The following is a 22,172-nucleotide window of genomic DNA, read 5'->3' on the forward strand; positions in this document are numbered from 1 at the left end:
GGTTTGGGGTGCAAGAGGGTGCTCCAGGCTGGGACGAAGGGGTTTGGAGGGCAGGAGGGGGGTCAGGGCTGGGGCAGGGGGTTGGGGCGTGGGATGGGGGTTGGGGTGCAGGCTCCGGGTGGTGCTTACCTCAAGCAGCTCCCAGAAGCAGCGGCATGTCTCCCCTCCAGCTCCTACGTGGAAGCGCAGCTAGGCAGCTCTGCACGCTGCCCCGTCCGCAGGTGCCACCCCTGCAACTCCCATTGGCCATGGTTCCCAGCCAATGGGAGCTGCCAGGGCCACGCTTGGCAGTGTGCCGAGCCCCTTGGCTGCCCCTACATGTAGGAGCTGGAGCGGGGACATGCCACTGCTTCTGGGAGCTGCACGGAGCCACAGTATGTGCGGAGCGGGGCAAGCCCCCGACCCCGCTCCCCAACTGGAGAGCCAGAGTGGGGCAAGCTTGCGCCCCGGCAGGATCTCAAGGGCCGGATTAAAATGTCTGAAGGGCCGTATGTGGCCCCCGGGCCGTAGTTTGCCCACCCCTGTCTTATACAATGTGTGTGGATTCTTCAAAGGTCAATATCTCTATGGTGGAGATAGTGGGAGCCCTATAGACATTGCAAGCCCAAGTTGCTGCCCTACAGGCATAGAATGCAGTCCTGCAAGCTCAAGCCTTGGAGCCTTCAGCTCTTACCTCTGCTCCCCACATGACCGTTCCCCTGCATGACAAGTTTAAAGATGATTGCAACAAATTTTGTGGGTTCCTAAATCAGTGTCAGTTCCTATTTCTGCTATGCCCGTAGTCCTACACTACTGACCATGACTGAGTGGGGTTATCAGCTTTCTTACTGGGGAGGCCCTGGCTCGGGCATCTCCACTCCAGGGACAATTTGTGGCTTCATTCAAGCTATTGCAGTGGCTTTTGATGACCCAAGTGGCAAGCTCCACAGCTCCCATTGGTTGGGAACTGCGGGCAATGAGAGCTGCAGGGGCGGAGGCAGGATGCAGAGCCTCCTAGCTGCAGCTGCACCAAGGAGCAGCAGGGACATGTCGCCACTTGCGGGGAGCTGCCCCACGTGACCACTGCACGGATCTGGCACTCTGAGCCCCCTCCTACACCCAAACTCCCTCCCAGAGCCCACACCCCCTCCCTTACCCCAGCCCTGAGCCCCCTCCCACACCCGACTCCATCCCTCTTAGTTAACCAGAATGTTTTACTTACTGGCACCCCCCATTCTCCCAACATGCTGGATAACAAAGCTTTTACTGTATATATAGGTATAATTGTGGTCCCCCCAGTCATTTAATTGGATCTGCTTATGTCAACCCCTTTAGGGTATGGCTACGCTGCACCTAAGAGTGGGCCTCCCAGCCTGGGTTGGCAGACTTGTTTGAACGGAACTCACCTTAGGGTGCTAACACAAGTCTGTGGACCTGGATTGGGAGGCTCGCTCCCAGAAGCATTAGACATATCCTTAGAGAGCTGGCTCACCTTGACACAGGATTTGCCTGCATCAGTCTGATTGCAGGGCTGGGACCTACATTAATAACCCTTATAGGTTCTATTTACTATTTAGAGCACTGTAAAAGAATAAAAGGCTGCAAACTACTTTAACTGTCTAAGCTGACTGAAAGCTTTTGTATTTAAAAGGAAAAATGGTGAAAAGTAAATTGGATTTTTAAAATTCTTTAACTTTTAGTAATGCAAGGCATTATTCATAACACAAATAAGAAAATTTCCTTTAAAAACAAGTTTTAACCAAAATATCCCTTTAATCTTGAAATTCAGCTGCTTGAGTATATGCAATTAACCATTTTTGGATATCTTTTTATTTTATTTTATTTTTTTTAAAGCACAGTTTGCCTATATTATGCCTTCCCATCCTCACCTCACACAAAAAAGCATAATATTTAAAAGTAATTATAGCTTTAATAAGCTTTGTTGTACAGATAAATATTAGCAAGGCTAATATGCTATTGTGGTGTTATTAATAATGTTAATTCATTTGACATTAATTTTTCCTTAAATATACATAAGTAGATGCTAGGTTGGTGAATAATGCTGAAGACTACTGTAACATTTAAAATGGAAACTTGCATGTGTTACGCTTGATTGAAGTTCAACTGCATGAAAAATTGTTTAGTCGTTAATTTTAAATTAGGAACATACAATAGAGATTATACTTTATTGCAAATTTTTCAGTTAAATATATTTAATGAAAATTTATGAATGGGATGGGGTGCACTACAAGTTTGTATTGTATGGTGTGTTTCATGTCTTATTGCTTAATAAGTATCACTTTATGCACTAACATTAGATCTGTAATTTAAATCTTGGCATTTCACTTTCCAGTGAATATGGCTTTGCTGAAAAAGTGGTAGAAGGAATTTCTGTTTCTGTGAACTCCATTATAATCCGGATTGGAGCGAAAGCTTTTAATGCTTCATTTGAACTTTCCCAGTTGAGAATATATAGTGTAAATGCAACCTGGGAACATGGTGATCTAAGATTTACTCGAATACAAGAATCTCAGCATGGAGAGGTAAAGAATACTTTTTGCTATTTGCTTTTGTCAACTTTATAGTAAGGAAAGTAATTAAATTGTGACTTCATGATTTTAAACAATCAAAGGAATGTGCCCTGGGTGTGGCTGGAGGACTTGTGCACTCCAGCTAGTTTCAGCTGTTCCCAGTTGCCCCCAGGGCTGTGGGCAACAATTGTAAACTAGAGCAGCCTGGAGTGTTGTTTATAGAAGAGTGGAATCTGTCAGTGAAGGTAGTGAATATGAGATGTGGGGGGTGTACTAAAGAAAGATCTCTTACTTGGACATTTCCTTGCTTTTAAGGATTTGTGTGGGTGAATGTTCTCCTTAAGCAACCTTAACTCATTTCTAACCAAGTTATTTCTTTGTTGGAATTTACTAGTATACTGTACTCTTAATAATCAAATTAAACCATTCCAATATCTCCTAATTGCTAGTGCAAGTAGCAAGGTATTTTAATTTTTAAAAATTATAAAAGTACTAGATTAATGGATACCCTTCTTTTGTTTTCTGCCCAGTACCCAAAATAATAATGTGCAATTGAGCTCAAAGTTAGACTAAGAGTAGCACGTTTATATTGAAAAATGATTTTCTCTAACATATGTTTGGTTATAAGTCAGGTGGACTTCATATTTTGAACTTTGATCTTATTGTTTTATTTAGAATTGGTTACTCCCAGCCAAAAAACTTTCAGCCAGAGTTAAAGTGACTGATGTCTATCATTTACGTAAGGGCAGAAACCCAAAGTGAACATAGTAATGATCTTAAAAACCCAACAAATGTTATCTGAGAAGATCAAAATTAGTCATCCAGACAAATCTTAACTCCCCCTTTTTACTCTTAACCCAGTGTACCTCTTGTAGCTTATATGTAAATTAATGACCTGTTAATGAGAGTTTGTATCTATAACTGTGGATTTTTGAAATCCACTTTATTTGCTTAAAATGTATGTTGAGCTGAGGAATTCTTTAGTACATGGCTTCTGTTGTGTATATACACATGTACACTATTTTATAATCCTAGCTTGTAGACTACCTAATTTTTAGTCTAGGCATTAAGAGGTTCATAACCCTGAATAGGTTTTGAATGTGTCATTCCTAAGTCTCTCAGTATGACAACAGCACTTTTACATTTAAATCCCTTATGCTTATGGGGAATTTTGCTGAACAAAATTACTTGTATTTAAGCAATGAAAATGCCTGTCTCTTCCATTTGCTCTATGTGGTCTTAAAGAAGGTAGGATTAGTTTTCTGCATCTTCAGCTGACTCCTTGCCTGTTGTATCCCTCATCAACTCAGAGTTATACGCTCAGTGGGATCCATAATGTTTGTAGTAATTCTCTTTAATTAAAAAAAAGTCTGCCATCAAACCTCTCCGCTTCCCCGAACTAACCAACAGCACTAGAATTGAACATTTTGAGGCTATTTGAGGAGTCCAATCCACAGAAGAAACCAGCATAAGACCTTTAAAAAAAAACTAAATGCAATCGAAGTGAATTAACAGACTTTATAATTAAATTCACTATGAAAAATATAAAAAAATCCCTGATCTTAGAAGTGACTGTGTTGGTGGGTGCAAGGGAGTACCGGTGCAGAGTCAGTTGAAGGGTCAGAGCTTTAATTACCAACAGTTTTAGTCGGAGTATGCAAATGGAACATGCCTTTTCTGCTGCTACTAAAACTCCATAAAACTTTCTTATCCTTAATGGCAAATAAATTGGCATATTAAATTAACAGGCTTTGTTTTGTTTTAGGTATTAACTTTTAAAGAGATCAACTGGCAAATGATCAGAATAGAAGCGGATGCAATCCAGAGTTCTCAGCATGAAATCATGAGTGCTCCAGTTCGACTGATTACTAACCAATCAAAAATCAGGGTTACACTTAAAAGAAGGGTAAATTTGAAAACTTGTGAATCTGTGATATATTTATAAATTCTTTCATTTGTTTTTGTATTTGACATTTATTTTTACAAAGCACTTTGTATAGATAAGCACACAAAAGAGATTCTGCACTTGGACTACATAAAATGTGGCACTCTGTAAATTTAAGATATTTCATTTTATTTTCTGAGGAAGCATCATCATAAATAGAATAGTTTACCAAGTTGTGATTACAGTAGTTAGACCTATGCAATGGACAAGAAATAGAGCAGGCAAAATGTGAAGACCACGGGGTTATATAGGTTTAGCTAATGGTCTAATTTGGCCTGTATTGCCTTTATTTGTGATGATGTGTAATGAGGAAAGAATTCAGCTTTACTTCTCAGGGTTTAGGTTGAGTTTGCAGGGTTAGCACTTAGAAAACAGCATCTTTTTATTTGTAAATTGAGTATATTTGATATGAAAATCCTTGAGAGACAAACATAGAACTTCATAATACTATTTTACAGTCATTTTTACTTAGTAGGCAAATCACACTTAAAAAGAAATATTAATGTAATCTTATGGAAAAAGTGTCACATTTCTTGTGTACCACGTCCTTTGCATTTTAACTTATTTCTTTTCAAATACCCATTTCTTACATCAAATGCAATATTCCCATTTAAATTTTTAAAATTTATTTTCATTTATTTAACAGTTAAAGGATTGCAATGTAGTGGCATCAAAACTGGTTCTAATACTAGATGATTTGCTATGGGTTTTAACTGATTCCCAGTTGAAAGCTATGGTACAATATGCCAAATCTCTTAGTGAAGCAATAGAGAAATCAACCGAACAAAGAAAAAGTTTGGCTTCTGAACCCACACAGGTAAGCTAATTGGTTGTCATAGTAAAGTTTTTAGTAAATACAGGTACTCTAAAACAGCATAATAAACAATTAGTTGGTTTAATTTATTTTGGAGAGCTCTTAGGTTATTCATTTTTGATCAAGAGGGTCAGATTTTGCATCTTAAATCATACTAAAAGTTATCGTAAGATCAGTCAATTCTGAGTATCATGACAAGGAAGTAAATTCTGTTTATTAAATCATATATATGGAATATTTAAACATCTGTATTTATTTCAACAGTTGACTAAATGTGGTGTATAGTGTTGCATTTACAATGGGAACCATTTTCTGCTTTTGAATTCCAAAATATGTTTAAAGAGAGACTTACACACTAGAGCAAATTTTGAGCGAGAGGGAGGATACTTACACAAAATTTAGAAGTACTGGTACACACTGGTATTTCCCTTTCGTGTTACTGAAAAATTATGTTTTAATACAAGCTTTTCCTCTAACAACCTAGCCTCTCTTGTTTGAACTTGGAGTGAAATCATAAGTCTATATTTGATATCATAATCTGTTACCGTGGAAGTGATAATGATGTCACAAATAGAATATCGTATTATGCTGAAAACCTCCACATCCTCTAAAATACATAGCAAGACAGGCTAGCTGGGCTTTGGAATCTTTTTTCCTCCTTTTGCTGTCCATGAAGAAGCACAGATACTTCCCTAACACCACTACTGTGGTCTGAGGTTGAAGTACTCAGTGTCCCTCAGTGAATAATAATGACCAGTGAATCTGCATACTGACAAATCCACTTTCACACTCTTCCATGCAACCTTACTGCACGGAAATGTAGCAGGCTGGCACAGGGATGAGTTGGGGAACACTCTCTGTACACCAGCTGTATAAATCATTTATCACCCTCTCTCAACATCATACCACAGAAATCCTGCTGAGTTGGGGGACCTTCCCAAACAGAGTAAGATTTGGCCGATCAGATGTGACTGCAAAATCAAGTAGTAGTAGATGTACTTGCTCAAGGGAGCAAGCTCTCAAGCATAAGTAGCACTGATAAGTGGTAGACGTGATAAGAAAAAAGACATGAAAAGATGTTACTATGAAGGCTGATTAAATGAAGTTGCCGGCGTTGAGTACTTGCAGGAAGTGCAGTAATTAGGGGTGAGATTTTCCAAGGCACATACAACAGTTGGGCATCTATCTCCCATTGACTTTCAGAGGGAGTTGGGAACCTAACTGCTACTTGTGCCTGTGAAAATCTCCCCCTAGAATTGTTTTTACATTTCAGTGTTAAAATGTTTGAAGTTCATGCTTTAAGGAAAAGTTTCTCTAAAGTTATGTGACTTAATTTTTTCAGAGTTCCACCCCTGTACCAACCCCTCAGCAAGTGAAAGCACACCAGGCTTCAGCAGCACCTGATCAAAATGATGCAATTGTAAAACTGTTCAGTGATTTTGATGTTAAGGAAACTTCTCATCACTTAGTAATTTCTCATTTGGACCTGCATATTTGTGATGATATTCACTCTAAAGAAAAAGGTAACAAAAATTTCCTTTTCCAAAATTGTTTTAATATCCTCAAACTTATTGTAAATTAGAAGAGAGATTGAGAAGTCTATTAATGTTTGTATAGTCTCTCTTAAATGACCAGAATAAAACTATATACAAATGTACATTCAAACAGCCACATGGTCATTTTTTTCTATTGTATAGCAGGCTGCTTTATATTTAATGGACATAGAAGAGATTAATAGTAATTAAAGAACCAGGATTTTTCAAAAGTATTGCCTTGATAGTAGCACCAGATTTACCAGCTACAAATTTATGGGCCTTATCTTAGGCATTGGGAGCCCATCCTGGCCATTAGGCCAGGATACACTAATGCAAAGTTATTTTTGTGATACCTCACTTTTTGATCCAATACTTTTCACCGTGGTGATTCACTGTAATGAAAAAGTGAAAATTTACTGATGTAGGTCAGGCATCTACATTGCTAAATATTGCTTTCTTTTACAGAATCAAACAGAAGTATTACAGGAGGAGCTATGCAGATTTCCTTTAGCCATTTAACTGTGGACTACTACCCTTTTCACAAAGCAGGTATGTGAATTAATATTTATTAGTATATTTATTAATTGTATTTTGGTTTTAAAGATAAAAATTAGTCAAATGTACAGAAGATGTGGGCAATAATATTTCTACATACAAGTATTTGAAATATATACTTTTAAGGTCAGTTCAGTACATTCATATCCATTACATGTGGAATAAAAATACTGAGAACTGAACCAAGATTTTATACACTAGCTATTTCAAGCATAACTCTTTAGTTAACAAAATACTTTGGACATAAATACAGTTGTGTTGGAACATTGTAATCCATTTCATGTGAAGAAAGAGGACCTCAGGATTTGAATGTATTAATTTGAAATTTAAGGGAGAGCAAGGTACAATCTACTAGACGAGCAGTTCCCAAACTTTTTTTTGTTGTTGATTCCGCACTTGATTCTACAAGTGTGGTACAGAGATTCCGCAGAATTTCTTTAGTGCACTTACTTTTGTTAGTGTGCTACTATGAAAATGCAATGAGCTTGCCATGCAGCCGTCATATTAAGTCATGGAAGAATTGATTGACTGGCACCAAAATTGAAGTTTGAATTGCTAGTAGTAAATTCCAGACTAGGATTTGTTGCCAATCATTTTTGGCTAATAGATTTTTCCAGAAATCTAAACATTAAAAGATCATTTTTTTTTCTTTAGTGTCCATTACTAAATTTTGGCCAAAAGATACCTTTAAATTTGGGATTAGCTAAAATTTGATATAGTGGACCTTCTTATATGACCAGGGCAAGCAGTGTATTTCTATTGTTTGTCTTGGAGGAGAAGAAATTGAGAAATTCTGTCTGAGCTACAGTTACCCTAAATTTCTGTTTTAATATAAGTTGCTGGATAAGAATTGATATTGTTGTGTTGGAAGGTGTTAATGGCTGCCATCAGTCACAGACCTGGTTAAATGGGTACAGTGAGTATCATTCGTTCAGGCTAGATGAAAGAGGAATTAAATGCCCCTTTGTGTAGTGACAGCTGGAACAGTAGAAGCCAAGACATTGACCAATATGGCAAGGCCTGAGCAGAAGCTAAGCCAGAAGTTGGGGCAGTTGGTTGGTTGCAGTTGTGTGTCAGTGGTAGAAAAGGACCAGAAGAAGCCACGAGAGAGTAAACTGACAACAAGAGAAGCAGTTGTGAACATGTCGCTGAGAGGGAGCAATGACAGTGCTCCTTGGGGCACAGGAATTGCTGGAAAGGCAAGCTGGAAATCAGTGTTCCCTCTAATTTTTTTCCATCCATGTGTGGAATGTACACCATATCGAGGTAATGTGTAGATGTATGCCACCAGAAGAAACAAAAAACCTAGATATAATATGTATTTTAAAAAGTTACCATAGGAATAATTACTCCAACCAGTTAGACATTGTAGAACTCACTACTCAAAGAATTAAATTAAGAGAGAAATAACAATTATTTCGTAAGAGAAAAATAAAAGAGAGCAATAAAAATTATGAAATGCATAAACCAGTCAAAAAACTAAATCAAGATACTTTGAAAGAAGTATCAAGTAACAACAACAGCAATAATACAAGTATGTGTTGGGAGGTGAGTGTGAAAGACTGTGTGTGTGTGTGTGTGTGTGAGAGGGAGAGGGACACACTTCTTTTGTGTGTGTCACTGAGAGAGACACACGCTGCCCCTTTAAATATGCTGCCTTTTTAAGTAGATCGGCACTCAGCAGTCTGAAGCCTGTTTGTTCAGACACAGCAACAGCTGCCAGCAAGCTCCCTACATCCTGAGCCCTGTCATGTCCCCCCTGCCGCTCTGTGGAGATGGGGTACAGGGGAGGGGGACACCCTGACTTCAGCACCTCCCCTCCCCCCCCGCACAGGAGGCTCCTAGGAGAAGAGGACAGGAGCAGCGCGGCGAGGACACCTGAAGTGTGCGGCGCTTGATAGCCTTTTGGGCAGCCGCACAGATTAGAGGGAACTTAGCTGGAAATTGTGATCAAGGAAACTGCTTTCTACTGTGATCAAGGAAACAGCACTTTGAGTACATTCTTTGTAGATGGCACTAAAAAAATTCCTTACTCATATTATCAATCTCTTCTCTTAATGGATACAATCTAGCAAGGCCCTGAATATTGCCTAACTGCTCAAGCCAGGGAGCAATTATATTCTTGAGGTCTGTGAGGAGTTTGTCAGTGCTATTACTTGCCATTTACATTACTGAATAGTCACAAGATTTAGTGCGATTACATTTTGAAGAAAATCTGAGAAGTTAAAAAAAAATTTTTCAATCGTTAGAAATATATTTCAAATGGAAATTTTGTATTAGTTTTGGGCCACATATGTCTCTCTCTTATAGGAGACAACTGCAGTCACTGGATGCATTATAGTGATGCCACCAAAACCAGAAGTGGATGGGCCCAAGAATTATTAGATGAGTTCAAAAGCAATGTTGAATTGCTTAAGCAGGCTGTGAAGGATCATAATATAGATTCTCCTACTAAATCCCCACCTCATGGTTCTCCTCCAAACATACAAACAGGTACTTCGTCTCTATTCACAAGTTTTATTGCTTACATTTAATATTCACTGGAGGCAGCAGTGTATCCTAAATGAGGTTGTTCTTTTAAATGACTTTGCCATTCTTATTTCCTACAGGCAAGGACCAACAGATACCTAAAGGAACTTCTAGGGCTGCTTCTGTATCTCCCCAACAACCAAAGGATAAACTCATGTCCAGTCCTGTTGTTGTTAGACTTGCAGATTTCAATATATACCAGGTATGTTTTTTCCCCCTAGTTGGTGAATTTGGGGTCGCTTTGTCCCTTAACTGCTTTACCTCTGATATATTAGCATAATTTTTATGGGCCTGATCCAAAGTCCATTGATGTCAATAGGACTCTTTCCATTGACTGTATAGATTATTGGACTAGACTTTTATGGCTTGCTCTTGTTTGATATTAAAAAATTAATATCAATGGAATTTTTGTCATTGATTTAATGAGAGTAAGACTTTGGATCTGTGAGGGATCGCTGTCGTATAATGAAAAGGAGTACTTGTGGCACCTTAGAGACTAACCAATTTATTTGAGCATGAGCTTTCGTGAGCTACAGCTCACTTCACGAAAGCTCATGCTCAAATAAATGTGTTAGTCTCTAAGGTGCCACAAGTACTCCTTTTCTTTTTGCGAATACAGACTAACACGGCTGTTCCTCTGAAACCTGTCGTATAATGACATCACCTGTAGATGCTGTAGTTTAGAATCTTACCCTTTCATTGTGTCATGTGGAGTACTCCAGGGATTTACTGGTTTAGCATGTAGTTTTAGATTTCTCATTTTTAGGGGTTCATATTCCCTGTTTAAATATATGCTGAATTTATTTATTTCAGTGTCATGTTTAAACTGATTTAACATATCATTATTAATATTTTACTTCCGGTGATATTTTTTTAATGGACTTTTTGACATTCATTCTTTTTGTTATTTGCTGTTGTTTTAATTACTCTCTCAGGTCCAGATTCACTCTCACAGGCATAGCAAGGGGGCAGCTGCACCAGAGGAGTACTTATCTCCAGGCGACAATGGCAATGATATTGGGGCGGTGCTCTGCTTGGAAAGGCAGCTTTAAATTTCAGCTGAAGTCCCATAGTAACCCTGCCAGCAGAGGATGCCTGAGATGTGTGCGCCGTCAATGCATCTTCCAGCCACCCTAACCTTGCCCCTTCCCAGGCCTTTGGTGCTGTGCCTGCCCTAGTCTCCCTGTTAGAGTGGTGGTTGCTACCAGAATCTCACATTTGGATTTGAAATTTTTTTATACACTTCAGTAATGGCATAATTATTATATGAAATGTTTGTTTCTTAGTTTGATAGAAGTTTTAAATTTAATTTGCTTCTTTTCAGTTGCTTTACTCTCTCCTTTTGCCCTCTCTCTATTATTACTTCACAGTTTTTGTAGGACAGCTAGGAAGCTACTTATTTTAAGTTGATGTATTTGTGAAAGTTAAGTTTTGTATTTGTGAAATTATATTTTGCCATCGTATTATTTATAATGATTATAGGTATTAATACAGACGTATGAAATTTAAGATATTTTAAGTGGGTGAGAGAGGTTTATACAATTTTACTTGTGTATAATTTCCAACTATACTTATGCAAAATTAATAAAAAAGAAACCAACCAGGATTGTATATTCAAAACTTCAGCTATTTTGAAGGTAGGAAGCTGACATACAAAAGCACTGGATGCAAGCGTTTTTGGTTTGGCAGACATTTCTTAAATTAATCCACACTCAAAGAAATCTTAAGCGATCAGAAGAGCCAGATAAATTATGTACCAAAAGTAACGCTTTTCTATTGTTGCATAATTTACTTTGGAGGCAATTAATGTAAAGTTTGTGTAACATTTATGTTGTTGAAAGCACAAGTGGAGAGATGTTGTTCTACTAGGGCTTGATTCTGCTGCAATGTGGATCTCAGGGTGTCACTGAGCCCAAAGAACCCTGCATTAGCGTACTGAGCACCCTGCAGAGCAGCATGTGATCCAAAGCCTGCCCCTGGAGAGATGGCACACAAGCTGCAGTGCACATGGCTCCAGAATAGTGCAGAGAGAGGGGAATTTTGTCTGTAGTCACCTCTCCAGCTGGCTGAGCTGGGAACACCATGAGCTGACCATCTTTCAGGCAAACCCCTTCTCTGGCAGACCTGTCTGTATTTTGGTCCATGGTGTTCTTGGTGAAGCTGCTGGGTCCCTACAGGTCCTTGCCTGATTCTTGTCTGTGTGGATATCCCCTTGTCTGCTGCATGCGCCTGCTGCTTCCCATACACACATGCACAGGGACTATAGTGCCAGGCCCTGACTCCATCCATCACCATGCCCCTTCTGTCCTCTGTGTGTTCCCTTGGAGGTGGGTACATGCCGACTGCCTCTACTACATGATAGTCATGTATGCACTGCTGTCTGCGATGGGTGCAATTGGGGTTCTACATCAGTGGGGTTACCATGCCAGTGCTCAGTGTGTTGCAGATCCCATCCCTTGTACCACTGGCGGAATCAAGCATTTTTAATGACTAACAAAAATAGTTACATATTGAAAAAACTGAACATTTGTCTTTTGCAGGTCTCTACAGCAGACCAATGTCGTTCTTCCCCTAAAACTCTGATTTCTTGCAATAAAAAGTCACTTTATCTTCCACCAGAAATGTCAGCTATTCATATTGAATTCACTGAATACTACTATCCAGATGGAAAAGACTATCCTAGTAAGGTTTTTGTTCTGAAAAATAAATCTCTTGCATTATTTTCCCTTTTGCGAAGCCTAATGGTAGCTTGAGATCTAATGGAAATATTGATTCAAGTTTGACATTCAAAAATGGTGAAAAGCTTTTTGCACTGAATTAATTGTGAAATTACTTTTGTGAACATAATACTTCACCATTTTACTGATGTTTCCTCCTAGCAACACATTTAAAGCATTGATTTTTGTAAATACTATGTTTTAAGTACAAAAACGTGACATTTTTACCAGGAAATAAAATACTGATTCTACTATATATACATTTTTTGAACATTTGCACTCCTCTGCTGTTCAAAAGAAATCAAGCTATTGCAGACCTACCAAAGATGTAACAAAAGGTCTGCTAGAGTTATTTTAGTAACATGTGACAGGGTTCAGCATTCTCTCATGTAAGGAAATCCCAGCAGGCTTCCTGGGGATGATGCTTGGGACAGAGGATCTTCTTTGGTCCTGCCATTTTCCTTCGACTGTGGTGCCCACCTCCTTTTTATTCTAGTTTAATTTAAGTTTTTACATGCAGTGATTGGGACATCAGAGAGAGTTGGAAGTGATACGCTTAGGCTCCTTCAATCTCCCTTTCCCGTGGTCAAAGGAGTGGGTTTTCCATTTCTTCCATGGCAGCAAGTAGAGGAGATGATATGGCCCTGCATTATTAAGCTAAAATAAATATTGTTGTTTGCTCTAATTTTGTTTTGTCTCTTCCTTAGTTCCATGTCCGAATCTTTATGTGCAACTGAATGCTCTGCAGTTCACTCTGGATGAAAGAAGTATTCTTTGGCTAAATCAGTTTGCGTTGGATGTAAAACAAAGTCTCAATCAGTTCATGGCCATGTATAAATTAAATGACAATTCAAAATCTGATGAGCATGTTGATGTTAGAGTGGATGGACTTATGTTAAAGGTACTGTATGGAAGGAGTATTTGGGGATTTTTTGGAGAAAAATACATTCTCTTTATCTCTGAAAAGAGTTATTAGCCAAGTAATGAAAAAAGGAAAATATGCTTACAGAGTATGAAGGTCTAAGGAAAGATGCGTGAGGCAGAACAGAGGACATGATGTAGCAGATCATCGTCTCTTCTGGACATAGCCCCTCAATGCAGAGTAGTCAGTAGGTTTGGCTAAAAGTCTCATTGGCAACAGGCCATCCTGGCTTTGCTGAGAGTGGAAAGTATGCCTAGATCACATATTTATAGTTCAGATCTCTGTGTGCGCAGTTGTACCTCTAATATGCAGAGAACAGTAGTTACTTGCCATAATTTTTTAGTTGTGAGATCTACAGCTTTTTGAGGGGTGTCATATGTTATAAGAGTGCGGTCTTGACACCTATCTGATCATTCCTTTTTCCTGCTCTTTGTAGAACTGCAGCTATTTGGCGGTGATCCTTTAGCATTGTGGATCTCGAGGGGAGAGTGCGGGTTAAGCAGTTTTATTATGCACAGTGAGAATTCTTCCTTTTTTGTAGTAATGTACTACAGACTGCACTCCCCTCCACATCATGAAGCTGTAGAGGCCTTATGAAATTCTTGTACTAGAGAGATCAACTCCTGAGATATAAAGATCTGATCAGTTATCAGTTTGACTGTGTGCTTTTGAAATTCATTTTAGTTGGCTTTCAGCTGAAAAACAAACAAGATTTCAAAATGCAATTAAATTGTCATAAATGGCACTGTATAATAAGCTTATCCCTTTGAATGGAAAGGAAAACTCAAAGAAAAGGGAAAACAGAATCATAACTGCCATTTTTACAGATATTGCAAGGCTTATCCGAATCGGGAGGTAATGCGCTTTACCACGGTGTGATTTCTAAAGCATGCTAATGAGTTGCACTTGAATTGGTCTGTGTAGACCCTGCTAATGCGCTTTAACATACTGCTGTTTCAAACAGTATTACATTAAATTGCACAAGGGAACCTTTAGTGCACACTAGCAGGGTCTACCCGGGCCAATTAATGTGCCACACCTTAGTGCACTTTAGAAATCACACTCCTGTAAAGCACATAACCCCACCATGTAGACAAGCTCTTAGTATGAAAGTGTGATGCTTTAAATGAAACTTCCTAAATATGCATTTTATATGTATATGTCATAATAGATATTGTAAGTTACACAAATACTGATTATGAAAATATACTTGTGGTGTAATGAATACTTACTTACAAATTTGGGATCTAACCCAGCATCCAGTTAATTACATGAGTAACTTTACTCACATAAGTAATTCCATTTAAGATAATAGGACAAAGTTACTTATGTGCTCAAATGGATGATTCCATAAGCCCTAACATTGCAAATGGATTCAGCCATGAAGATCCGTATACAGTAAAAGCTGTATTATCTGGCATTTACCAGCCGGAAAGCTCTATAAACAAGCATTTCTGATCTTCATTGAAAGTTTGATTTATAATCTGGGTGGCGCCGGGCTGGCAGGTTCCCTATCTGCCTCCACGTGGCTCCCTGGAAGCGGCGACATGTCCCTACTGCTCCTAGGCAGAGGAACAGCCATGAGGGGTTCGGAGTGCGGGAGGGGGTGCAGGGCACTGGCTCTGGGAGGGAGTTTGGTTGTGGGAGGGGGCTTGGGGCAGGGGGTTGGGGTGCGGGGTGCCCGATCTGTGCAGCGCTCACCTCGGGCGGCTCCCCGCAAGTGGCAACATGTCCCTGCTGCTCCTAGGCAGAAGCGTGGCTGAGTGACTCTCCACACTGACTCCACCTGTAGGCACCATCACCGCAGCTCTCATTGGCTGCGGTTCCCGGCCAATGGGATCTGAGGAGCCAGTGCTCAGGTCGGAAGCAGCGTACAGAGCTGCCTAGCCACGCCTCCGCCAAGGGCAGTGGCTCTCAACCAGGGGTCCGGGGCCCCCTGGGGGGCCGCAAGCAGGTTTCAGGGGGACCACCAAGCAGAGCCAGCATTAGACTTCCTGGGGCCCAGGGCTGAAAGCTGAAGCCCCACTGCATGGGGCTGAAGTCCAGGGCCCTGAGCCCCACCACCCAAGGCTGAAGCCAAAGCCTGAGCAGTGTAGCTTTGTGGAGGTACCTGTGGCATGGGGCCCCAGGCAATTGCCCTGCTTGCTATCCGTAATGCCGGCTCTGGCTTTTATATGAAGAAAACCAGTTATTGTGGCACAGGTGGACCGTGGAGTTTTTATAGCATATTGGGGGGCCTCAAAGAAAAAGGTTGAGAACCCCTGGCCTAGGGGACATGTCGCTGCTTGCGGGGAGCCGCCCAAGATGAGCGCCGCCCGGATCTGGCACCTCGAGCCCCCTCCCGCACCCAAACTCCCTCCCCCTTAGTTAACCAGAATTTTTCACTTACTGGCACCCCCCCCTTACCCCAACAGGCTGGATAACAAAGCTTTTACTGTACCTGGGTAGTGTCCCATTGATCCCACTGGGATTATGTGTGGTGTCAGGAATCTGTGTTAGCAGATCCTCATGCAAGATCAGGGTCTAAAATATTATTTCCTTTTTAACACTTGGAGGGTAAAGATCTTTAATTTGAGATTATTCTAGCACACTGGAATACTTCAAGGTTTTAAGAGTTCTAATAAATTTACTTCTATAATAGCAAAAAAAATTGTTAATGCAACATTAAGGCTGAGATTTTAATCATTTCACGATACTGAGCAATCATGTTACGAAAGTTCCTTTTGTATCCATGTGGAAGGAGAGTTAAGATTTCATGTTCAGTTAACTTTAAAACAATTGAACAGATTTTTCACTAAACTGTCTACAAAATCACTTCTGAGCTGACCTAAAGCATGAGAAACTTCAGCCCAATGTAACCATCCTGCATATTTCAAAAACGAAAAGCCAGATGCCCTGTCATGGACATCGCATGGACATTGAGATTCATGGCAATTTTCTTATGAACAGGTTTGCGTGTAGTGGCCTTGGTCAAAATTTGGGGAACCCAGATGAAAAGCAGAACCAGGAGCCTGGCCTCTTCTGTTCTGTATTAGTGTACATGATATCCTACAAAACTTTCATGTCATTCATTTATTTTACCTCACATAACTATTGTTTTCTTTAAAATGGTGTGTACCTTTATAATCTACTTTGTAACTAGATGAATATATTTTTCTATTGCAGTTTATCATTCCCTCGGAAAAGAAACCTGAAATCCATAAAGATCAGCCACGTGCAATTTCTATTCAGAGTTCTGAAATGATTGCTACAAACACAAGGCACTCGCCAAACTGTAGACACTCTGACCTGGAAGCCTTGTTCCAGAACTTCAAAGACTGTGAATTTTTCAGTAGAACTTTCACCAACTTTCCCAAATCTCATGACAATTTTAATCTTCTACACCCAATCTTCCAGAGACATGCTCATGAACAAGATACTAAGATGCATGATGTTTATAAAGGTTATATCACCCCAAAGCTAAATAAATATGCACTAAAAACATCTGCTGCCACTGATATCTGGGCTTTGCATTTTTCCCAATTTTGGATAGATTATGAAGGAATGAAAAGTGGGAAAGGCCGACCAATAAGCTTTGTGGATTCATTCCCACTCTCCCTTTGGGTTTGCCAGCCAATGAGATTTGCACAGTCACAAAAGGAACTCTTTTCTTATGATCAAACACCTTTTAACATTCCAAGAAGTGACTCTAGTGACCTAGCTAATAGACTTCAGCGCAAAAAACTTTTGAGGGAATATTATAGCACTGAGACAGAGCCCTTGACCAATGGCATTCAAAAGCTTCATCCTTCAGACAGCACTTCAGGAGTTCTGTCTGCAAGTTCTTCCTCTGATGCAGATGTACATGTCCTTATTCATATTCAAAAACATGTGAGCATGCAAATCAATCATTACCAGTTCCATTTCTTATTGTTGCTCCATGACTCCCTTGTATTGCTCCTCGAAAACCTAAGGAAAGATGTCGAAGCAGTGACAGGCAAACCTGCACAGCAAACAGATGTCTGCATTGGGATCTTACTTGAAAGTGCAGAAATAGCTCTGTTGCTCCATCCAGTGGCTCAAGCAAAACCCTGCAAGTCTCCAGTTTTGGAAGAAGAAAGTCTCATGGCAGAAGATCTTTCACCTTTGGAAAATGAGGAAACTCTTGTATCAGAGAGTAAACTAATAACTAATGATATAACACAGACTGATAGTGTGGATATTAATTATGTAACTGAGTCCGTGAGCACTGAGGTTAACAAAGTCATTTTGATGGACCCCCTTCTTTTTAAATCAGATAGTGATACGGATTTTCAGAAGGGAATATCGTTTTCAGATGATACATCGGATACGTGTTTGGGGAAAACACATGAAGATGACTGTACTGGACTTTTTAGTAGGAGTGATTCAGAAGAAGTTTGTGTGGCGCTAAGTGACAAAAGTAGCTTGTATTCTAGGGATTTGGTGACTGTTTTAAATAACAGAGAAGATTCTATTGAGTTATTCATTGATAAAGAGAATGACAAAAATATTTTTTCAAATAAGTTAACTGATCAGAAAAATGGAACTGAAGGCTCTCCTGTTAAAGTGACAGACTTAGAACCAGAAACAGCCTTACAATCTGAAGAGCTTGAACTCAACAAAGAAAAAGTGTCTACAGTTAGAATGCTTGCAACCCAGTCTACATTAAGGTATAAAAGATTTTATATTTTCATTAGTGAGGTCACTCTTTATGTCCCAGGAAAAGTTAGTTGATAGTGCAAGTCAAATAAAATTAATAATTGCCATAGATCAGGGATTGGCCATGTAAAGAGGGCTCAGCCTTCTTTGGGGCGGCGGGGAGCCACACCAGCTCACTACACACAGTTGATGTTTGGGGAAATTAGTCCGGCTGCGGGAGTCTCCCTCGGCGGCCCTTGCGGCAACTGAAATAAGCACCGTAAGCCCTCAGGGCGGGGCAACAGTGAGTCAGGTGCTCAGGCCCTCAAACAGGGGCTGAGCGGTAGCAAACTATAGCAATAAGCCCAGGCCCCCAAAGGACCTGGAAGAGGGGGAGACTGCCACCCAAGAGTTGGGTGGCAGGGGGGACGCAGGCCCTCCCACTCCACTGCATCCCAGCCCAGGGCCCTAGCTGTGGCAGAAGACCTGCTGCTGTGTCAGTGGGGATCCTGGCCGCAACACACTGTCATGGGCTCTGGCAGTGCTACAGCCAGACTAGGGCTGGCTGCCCCCGGGCGACTTCCTGACTCCCCCTATTATGGTACCTGGGTCCAGGTGGTGTCCTCTGGGGCGTCCAGCACCATGGGTCCTCCGGGTAGCGGGTGCAGGGCAGGCCTGGCAACTCCCCCGGGTAGTGGGCGCAGGGCAGGTCAGGCCAGTCGTTGGGCTGCTGCGGCTTCCCAGTCACAGGCTAGGCTGGAGGCATCTGGCCTCCCTGGCGTCTGGCACTCCAGTGACCTCTGAGGGTCTAGCTCTGCCCACTCCGGCACGCAGATGGGCTCGTCCCTCTCTGAGGTGGCAGGGAGCCACACCGCCTCTCTACAGGCAGCCTTTGGCACACAGTCCACCAGGGAAAGCTGCTGGCGGGTCAGGACAGTCTCTTTATCTGCAGCGTCCGCGGGTTCGGTCGATTGCAGCTCCCACTGGCCACGGTTTGCCACTCCAGGCCAATGGGAGCTGCAGGAAGCGGCAGCTGGCGGTTCTGCCGATGGCAGCTCCCACTGTCCACAGTTCGCCACTCCAGGCCAAAGGGGGCTGCGGGAAGCGGCGTGGGCCGAGGGATGTGCTGGTCACCACTTCCCGCAGCCCACACTGGCCTGGAGCGGCGAACTGCGGCCAGTGGGAGCTGCCATCGGCTGAACCTGCGGATGCTGCAGGTAAACAAACCATCCTGGCCTGCCATTGGCTTTCCCTGATGGGCCGTGTGCCAAAGAACTGAGAATTTAGTAGTTCAAAACAGATATCGTTTTAAGCATTAATAAATTTTGTAGATATGCAGTGACAGCGGAATCCTGCAATAAATTAGGGTTAAAAATTGAACATTCTGTTAACTAAACATTTGTTTACAGAATACTGTATTTTCATATTCTTGAATAAATAGTTGTGAAAAGTCAAAATAATTGACACATGTCTACAATGTAATTTACAGACTGCGGTGAATGAATGCTCTACTTTGTTTACCTCTATTTTTTCCCCCTAAGGATTACAGAATTATTTTATATTGCATACCAATGTTTCTTTCATTTTGTTCCTGTGTTGGAGGATTTTGATTTTCTTTTCTAGAATTCCTTTCATTTTAAGTAATAATTTCCTAATATCTTTATATTAAAAAGTGGAAAGCCTAAGGAACGCTGCCAGTCCAACCTCCCTGCATTCTCTGTTTCTTATAAGAACATGAAGAGAAGTCCATCACAAGTCTCTTTGGATACCATTTCTATTGATAGTATGATGTTAGAAGAACATTTGCTAGAGAGTGATGGAAGTGACAGCCAAAGCTTTATGGAGAAAGGTAAACAAATTTAACAAAATAATTACATACAATACATGAAAGTATTATCTAATAGTGTGCTAACAGGATATAGTGGGCTAAATCCTGTTTGGTTTACTCAAGCAGTTCTATTTACTACACCAGTTGGTGGCACAAAATATTTTCCTACTTAGATGAAAGATATAATTTAAAAATAAACTGACAATTGACTCAGTTATTACCTCTTTCCAGGGTGGTGGGTGTGGGATATTTTTTTTTTTTTTTTTTGGAGGAGGGAACCAAATTATAGTGCTGTTGTAGGACCAGGAATTCCTTGGAACTACTCCTGTTAGTGGACTATAGGCCAGCAGTATATGTTTGCAGGATTGGACTCTAAATTATGGTGTTCTTTTACTATCGCAAACGTGTATCAAGATTTTTGGTGTTAAAAATGTGGGGATGGGTAAGTGGTTTTCTTTGGCATTAACACCAGCAATGCTAGTAACCAAACAGACAGATTTGGCTCTCTCCTCATGGTGCTGTTTGTATTTATTGGCTGGATTCTGCTATCAGCTGGATGTCCAACTTCTGATTATTTCAGTGGGAGCCATTTGTGGGTTTCTGAGGGATAAATTTGGCCTGATGTTGAATATCTGTTAGTTTTAGATAATCTGTAGTACTGTGGGGTTATGTAAATTATGATGAGCTTCTAAGAGAAGGCCGATGAAATAATTTAGTTAAAAAGTAGTACGTACAGTAGCAAGACTCTAAAAAAGTCAGTTTCCTCTGTACTCCTATCTTACATCTGAATAGAAAAGTATTCTCAGCCCATATGTTCTTAATAAAATAAAGCTTTAACAAAAGAAAATAATATAGCCTGACTGAGTATTTCTATAAACAGAAGAACTGTAGTCACTTACACTGAAGGCTTTGAAAATGTATCTGTACATATTCGGCAGATCAGTAACTTTTGGAGGACTTCAACAAACTTTTCACAGGGTGAAATTCACTTCCGTTGTGGAAGACAAGAGCAGGGCCCTTCTAATTTCTCTAAAAGTGTGTGAAATTGCCACATAGGGTGCTTGTACATCCCCTCTGCTCTGTGAAATATCTCTATCCTAGCCCATTTATACTGGCATGGAAACCACAATGAATTGGCTGCGTTAGACAGGAAAGGGGTCACATGTTCATGTGGATCCAGTACCCAGTGTAAAAGACATGGAAGAGCTATAGGTGCTATTCCACCCTACAGGCTGGAATAGCAAGGACTCCACACCATGGCTGCATGGGTTGAAGGGGTGGATTTCATCTCACTAATTGCTCCACCATCATACAGTCTGAATACTTGGACTCTGTGTAGATGGAAAGGAGTACTTGTGCCACCTTAGAGACTAACAAATTTATTTGAGCATAAGCTTTCACGAAAGCTATGCTCAAATAAATTTGTTAGTCTCTAAGGTGCCTCAAGTACTCCTTTTCTTTTTGCGGATACAGACTAACACGGCTGCTACTCTGAAACCTGTGTAGATGGAGTGGATTTCATTCAAAGAGAATATTTTGTGTGAGAGAGATTAGGTGTGTGTATAGATAGATAGATCAATAAGAATATAGACAAATAAAGAAATTTCCTTTTGTGTTGCCATTGCTAACAATCTGTTTGCCACATGAACTTAGTGACATGACAAAAATCAATATGCCTATTATTTGACTAATTTATTTTAGTTTTGTTTATTAATAATTATCCAAATAAAAACTTTTATAAAATATATAAATATTAAGATTATACATAGTATCTTAATATTAATGCATGAACAATTCAGATTATATTATATTGACCTTTCATATTTTTCTGATGATATGCATATGGAAGCTATCACAGGCATGAATTACCAAAGGCCAGCAGAAAGTGTGCAAGATGAAGTTACAGGAGTTGACAATTATGGTGGGTCATCTCCAGATGCCATCAGTGCAGCTTCAGAGAGTGCCCAGGAGACTAATGAAGAAATGGTAATGTTACTGAAATTCATTAAAGGAGCAGGTTTAGTAACTTAAACAGTAACTGACATTAAAGTGTTGCTGAAATAATTGTTTTTTCTTTTAAAGGTGACTTGAAAATAGTTTTAAAAATTCATTAGCTATGTAGATTTATAGTCTGAATGCTCCAATAACAAGTAAGAGTGAATTTAAACACATAATTGAT

General features: G+C 40.4%; 1 protein-coding gene across 4 annotated transcripts in view; it reads left to right on the plus strand.

Moving 5' to 3' along the window:
• BLTP3B (bridge-like lipid transfer protein family member 3B) overlaps window positions 1-22,172 on the plus strand; it is an 82,022-nt gene that overhangs the window by 45,365 nt on the left and 14,485 nt on the right. For all 4 annotated transcript variants that reach the window (XR_007354538.2, XM_048835467.2, XM_048835466.2 and 1 more), the window contains 12 exons: window positions 2,333-2,522; window positions 4,276-4,416; window positions 5,102-5,272; window positions 6,612-6,792; window positions 7,270-7,353; window positions 9,670-9,852; window positions 9,969-10,090; window positions 12,429-12,570; window positions 13,313-13,506; window positions 16,693-18,197; window positions 19,839-20,014; window positions 21,843-21,979. Coding sequence is in view for 3 of the 4 variants with exons in the window: in XM_048835467.2 (XP_048691424.1) it covers window positions 2,333-2,522; window positions 4,276-4,416; window positions 5,102-5,272; window positions 6,612-6,792; window positions 7,270-7,353; window positions 9,670-9,852; window positions 9,969-10,090; window positions 12,429-12,570; window positions 13,313-13,506; window positions 16,693-18,197; window positions 19,839-20,014; window positions 21,843-21,979 (3,226 nt within the window). In the remaining variant the exon portion in view is untranslated. The remainder of the gene's footprint in view (window positions 1-2,332; window positions 2,523-4,275; window positions 4,417-5,101; window positions 5,273-6,611; window positions 6,793-7,269; window positions 7,354-9,669; window positions 9,853-9,968; window positions 10,091-12,428; window positions 12,571-13,312; window positions 13,507-16,692; window positions 18,198-19,838; window positions 20,015-21,842; window positions 21,980-22,172) is intronic.

This window comes from Caretta caretta, chromosome 1 (genome assembly GCF_965140235.1).
Source record: "Caretta caretta isolate rCarCar2 chromosome 1, rCarCar1.hap1, whole genome shotgun sequence".
NCBI lineage: Eukaryota > Metazoa > Chordata > Testudines > Cheloniidae > Caretta > Caretta caretta.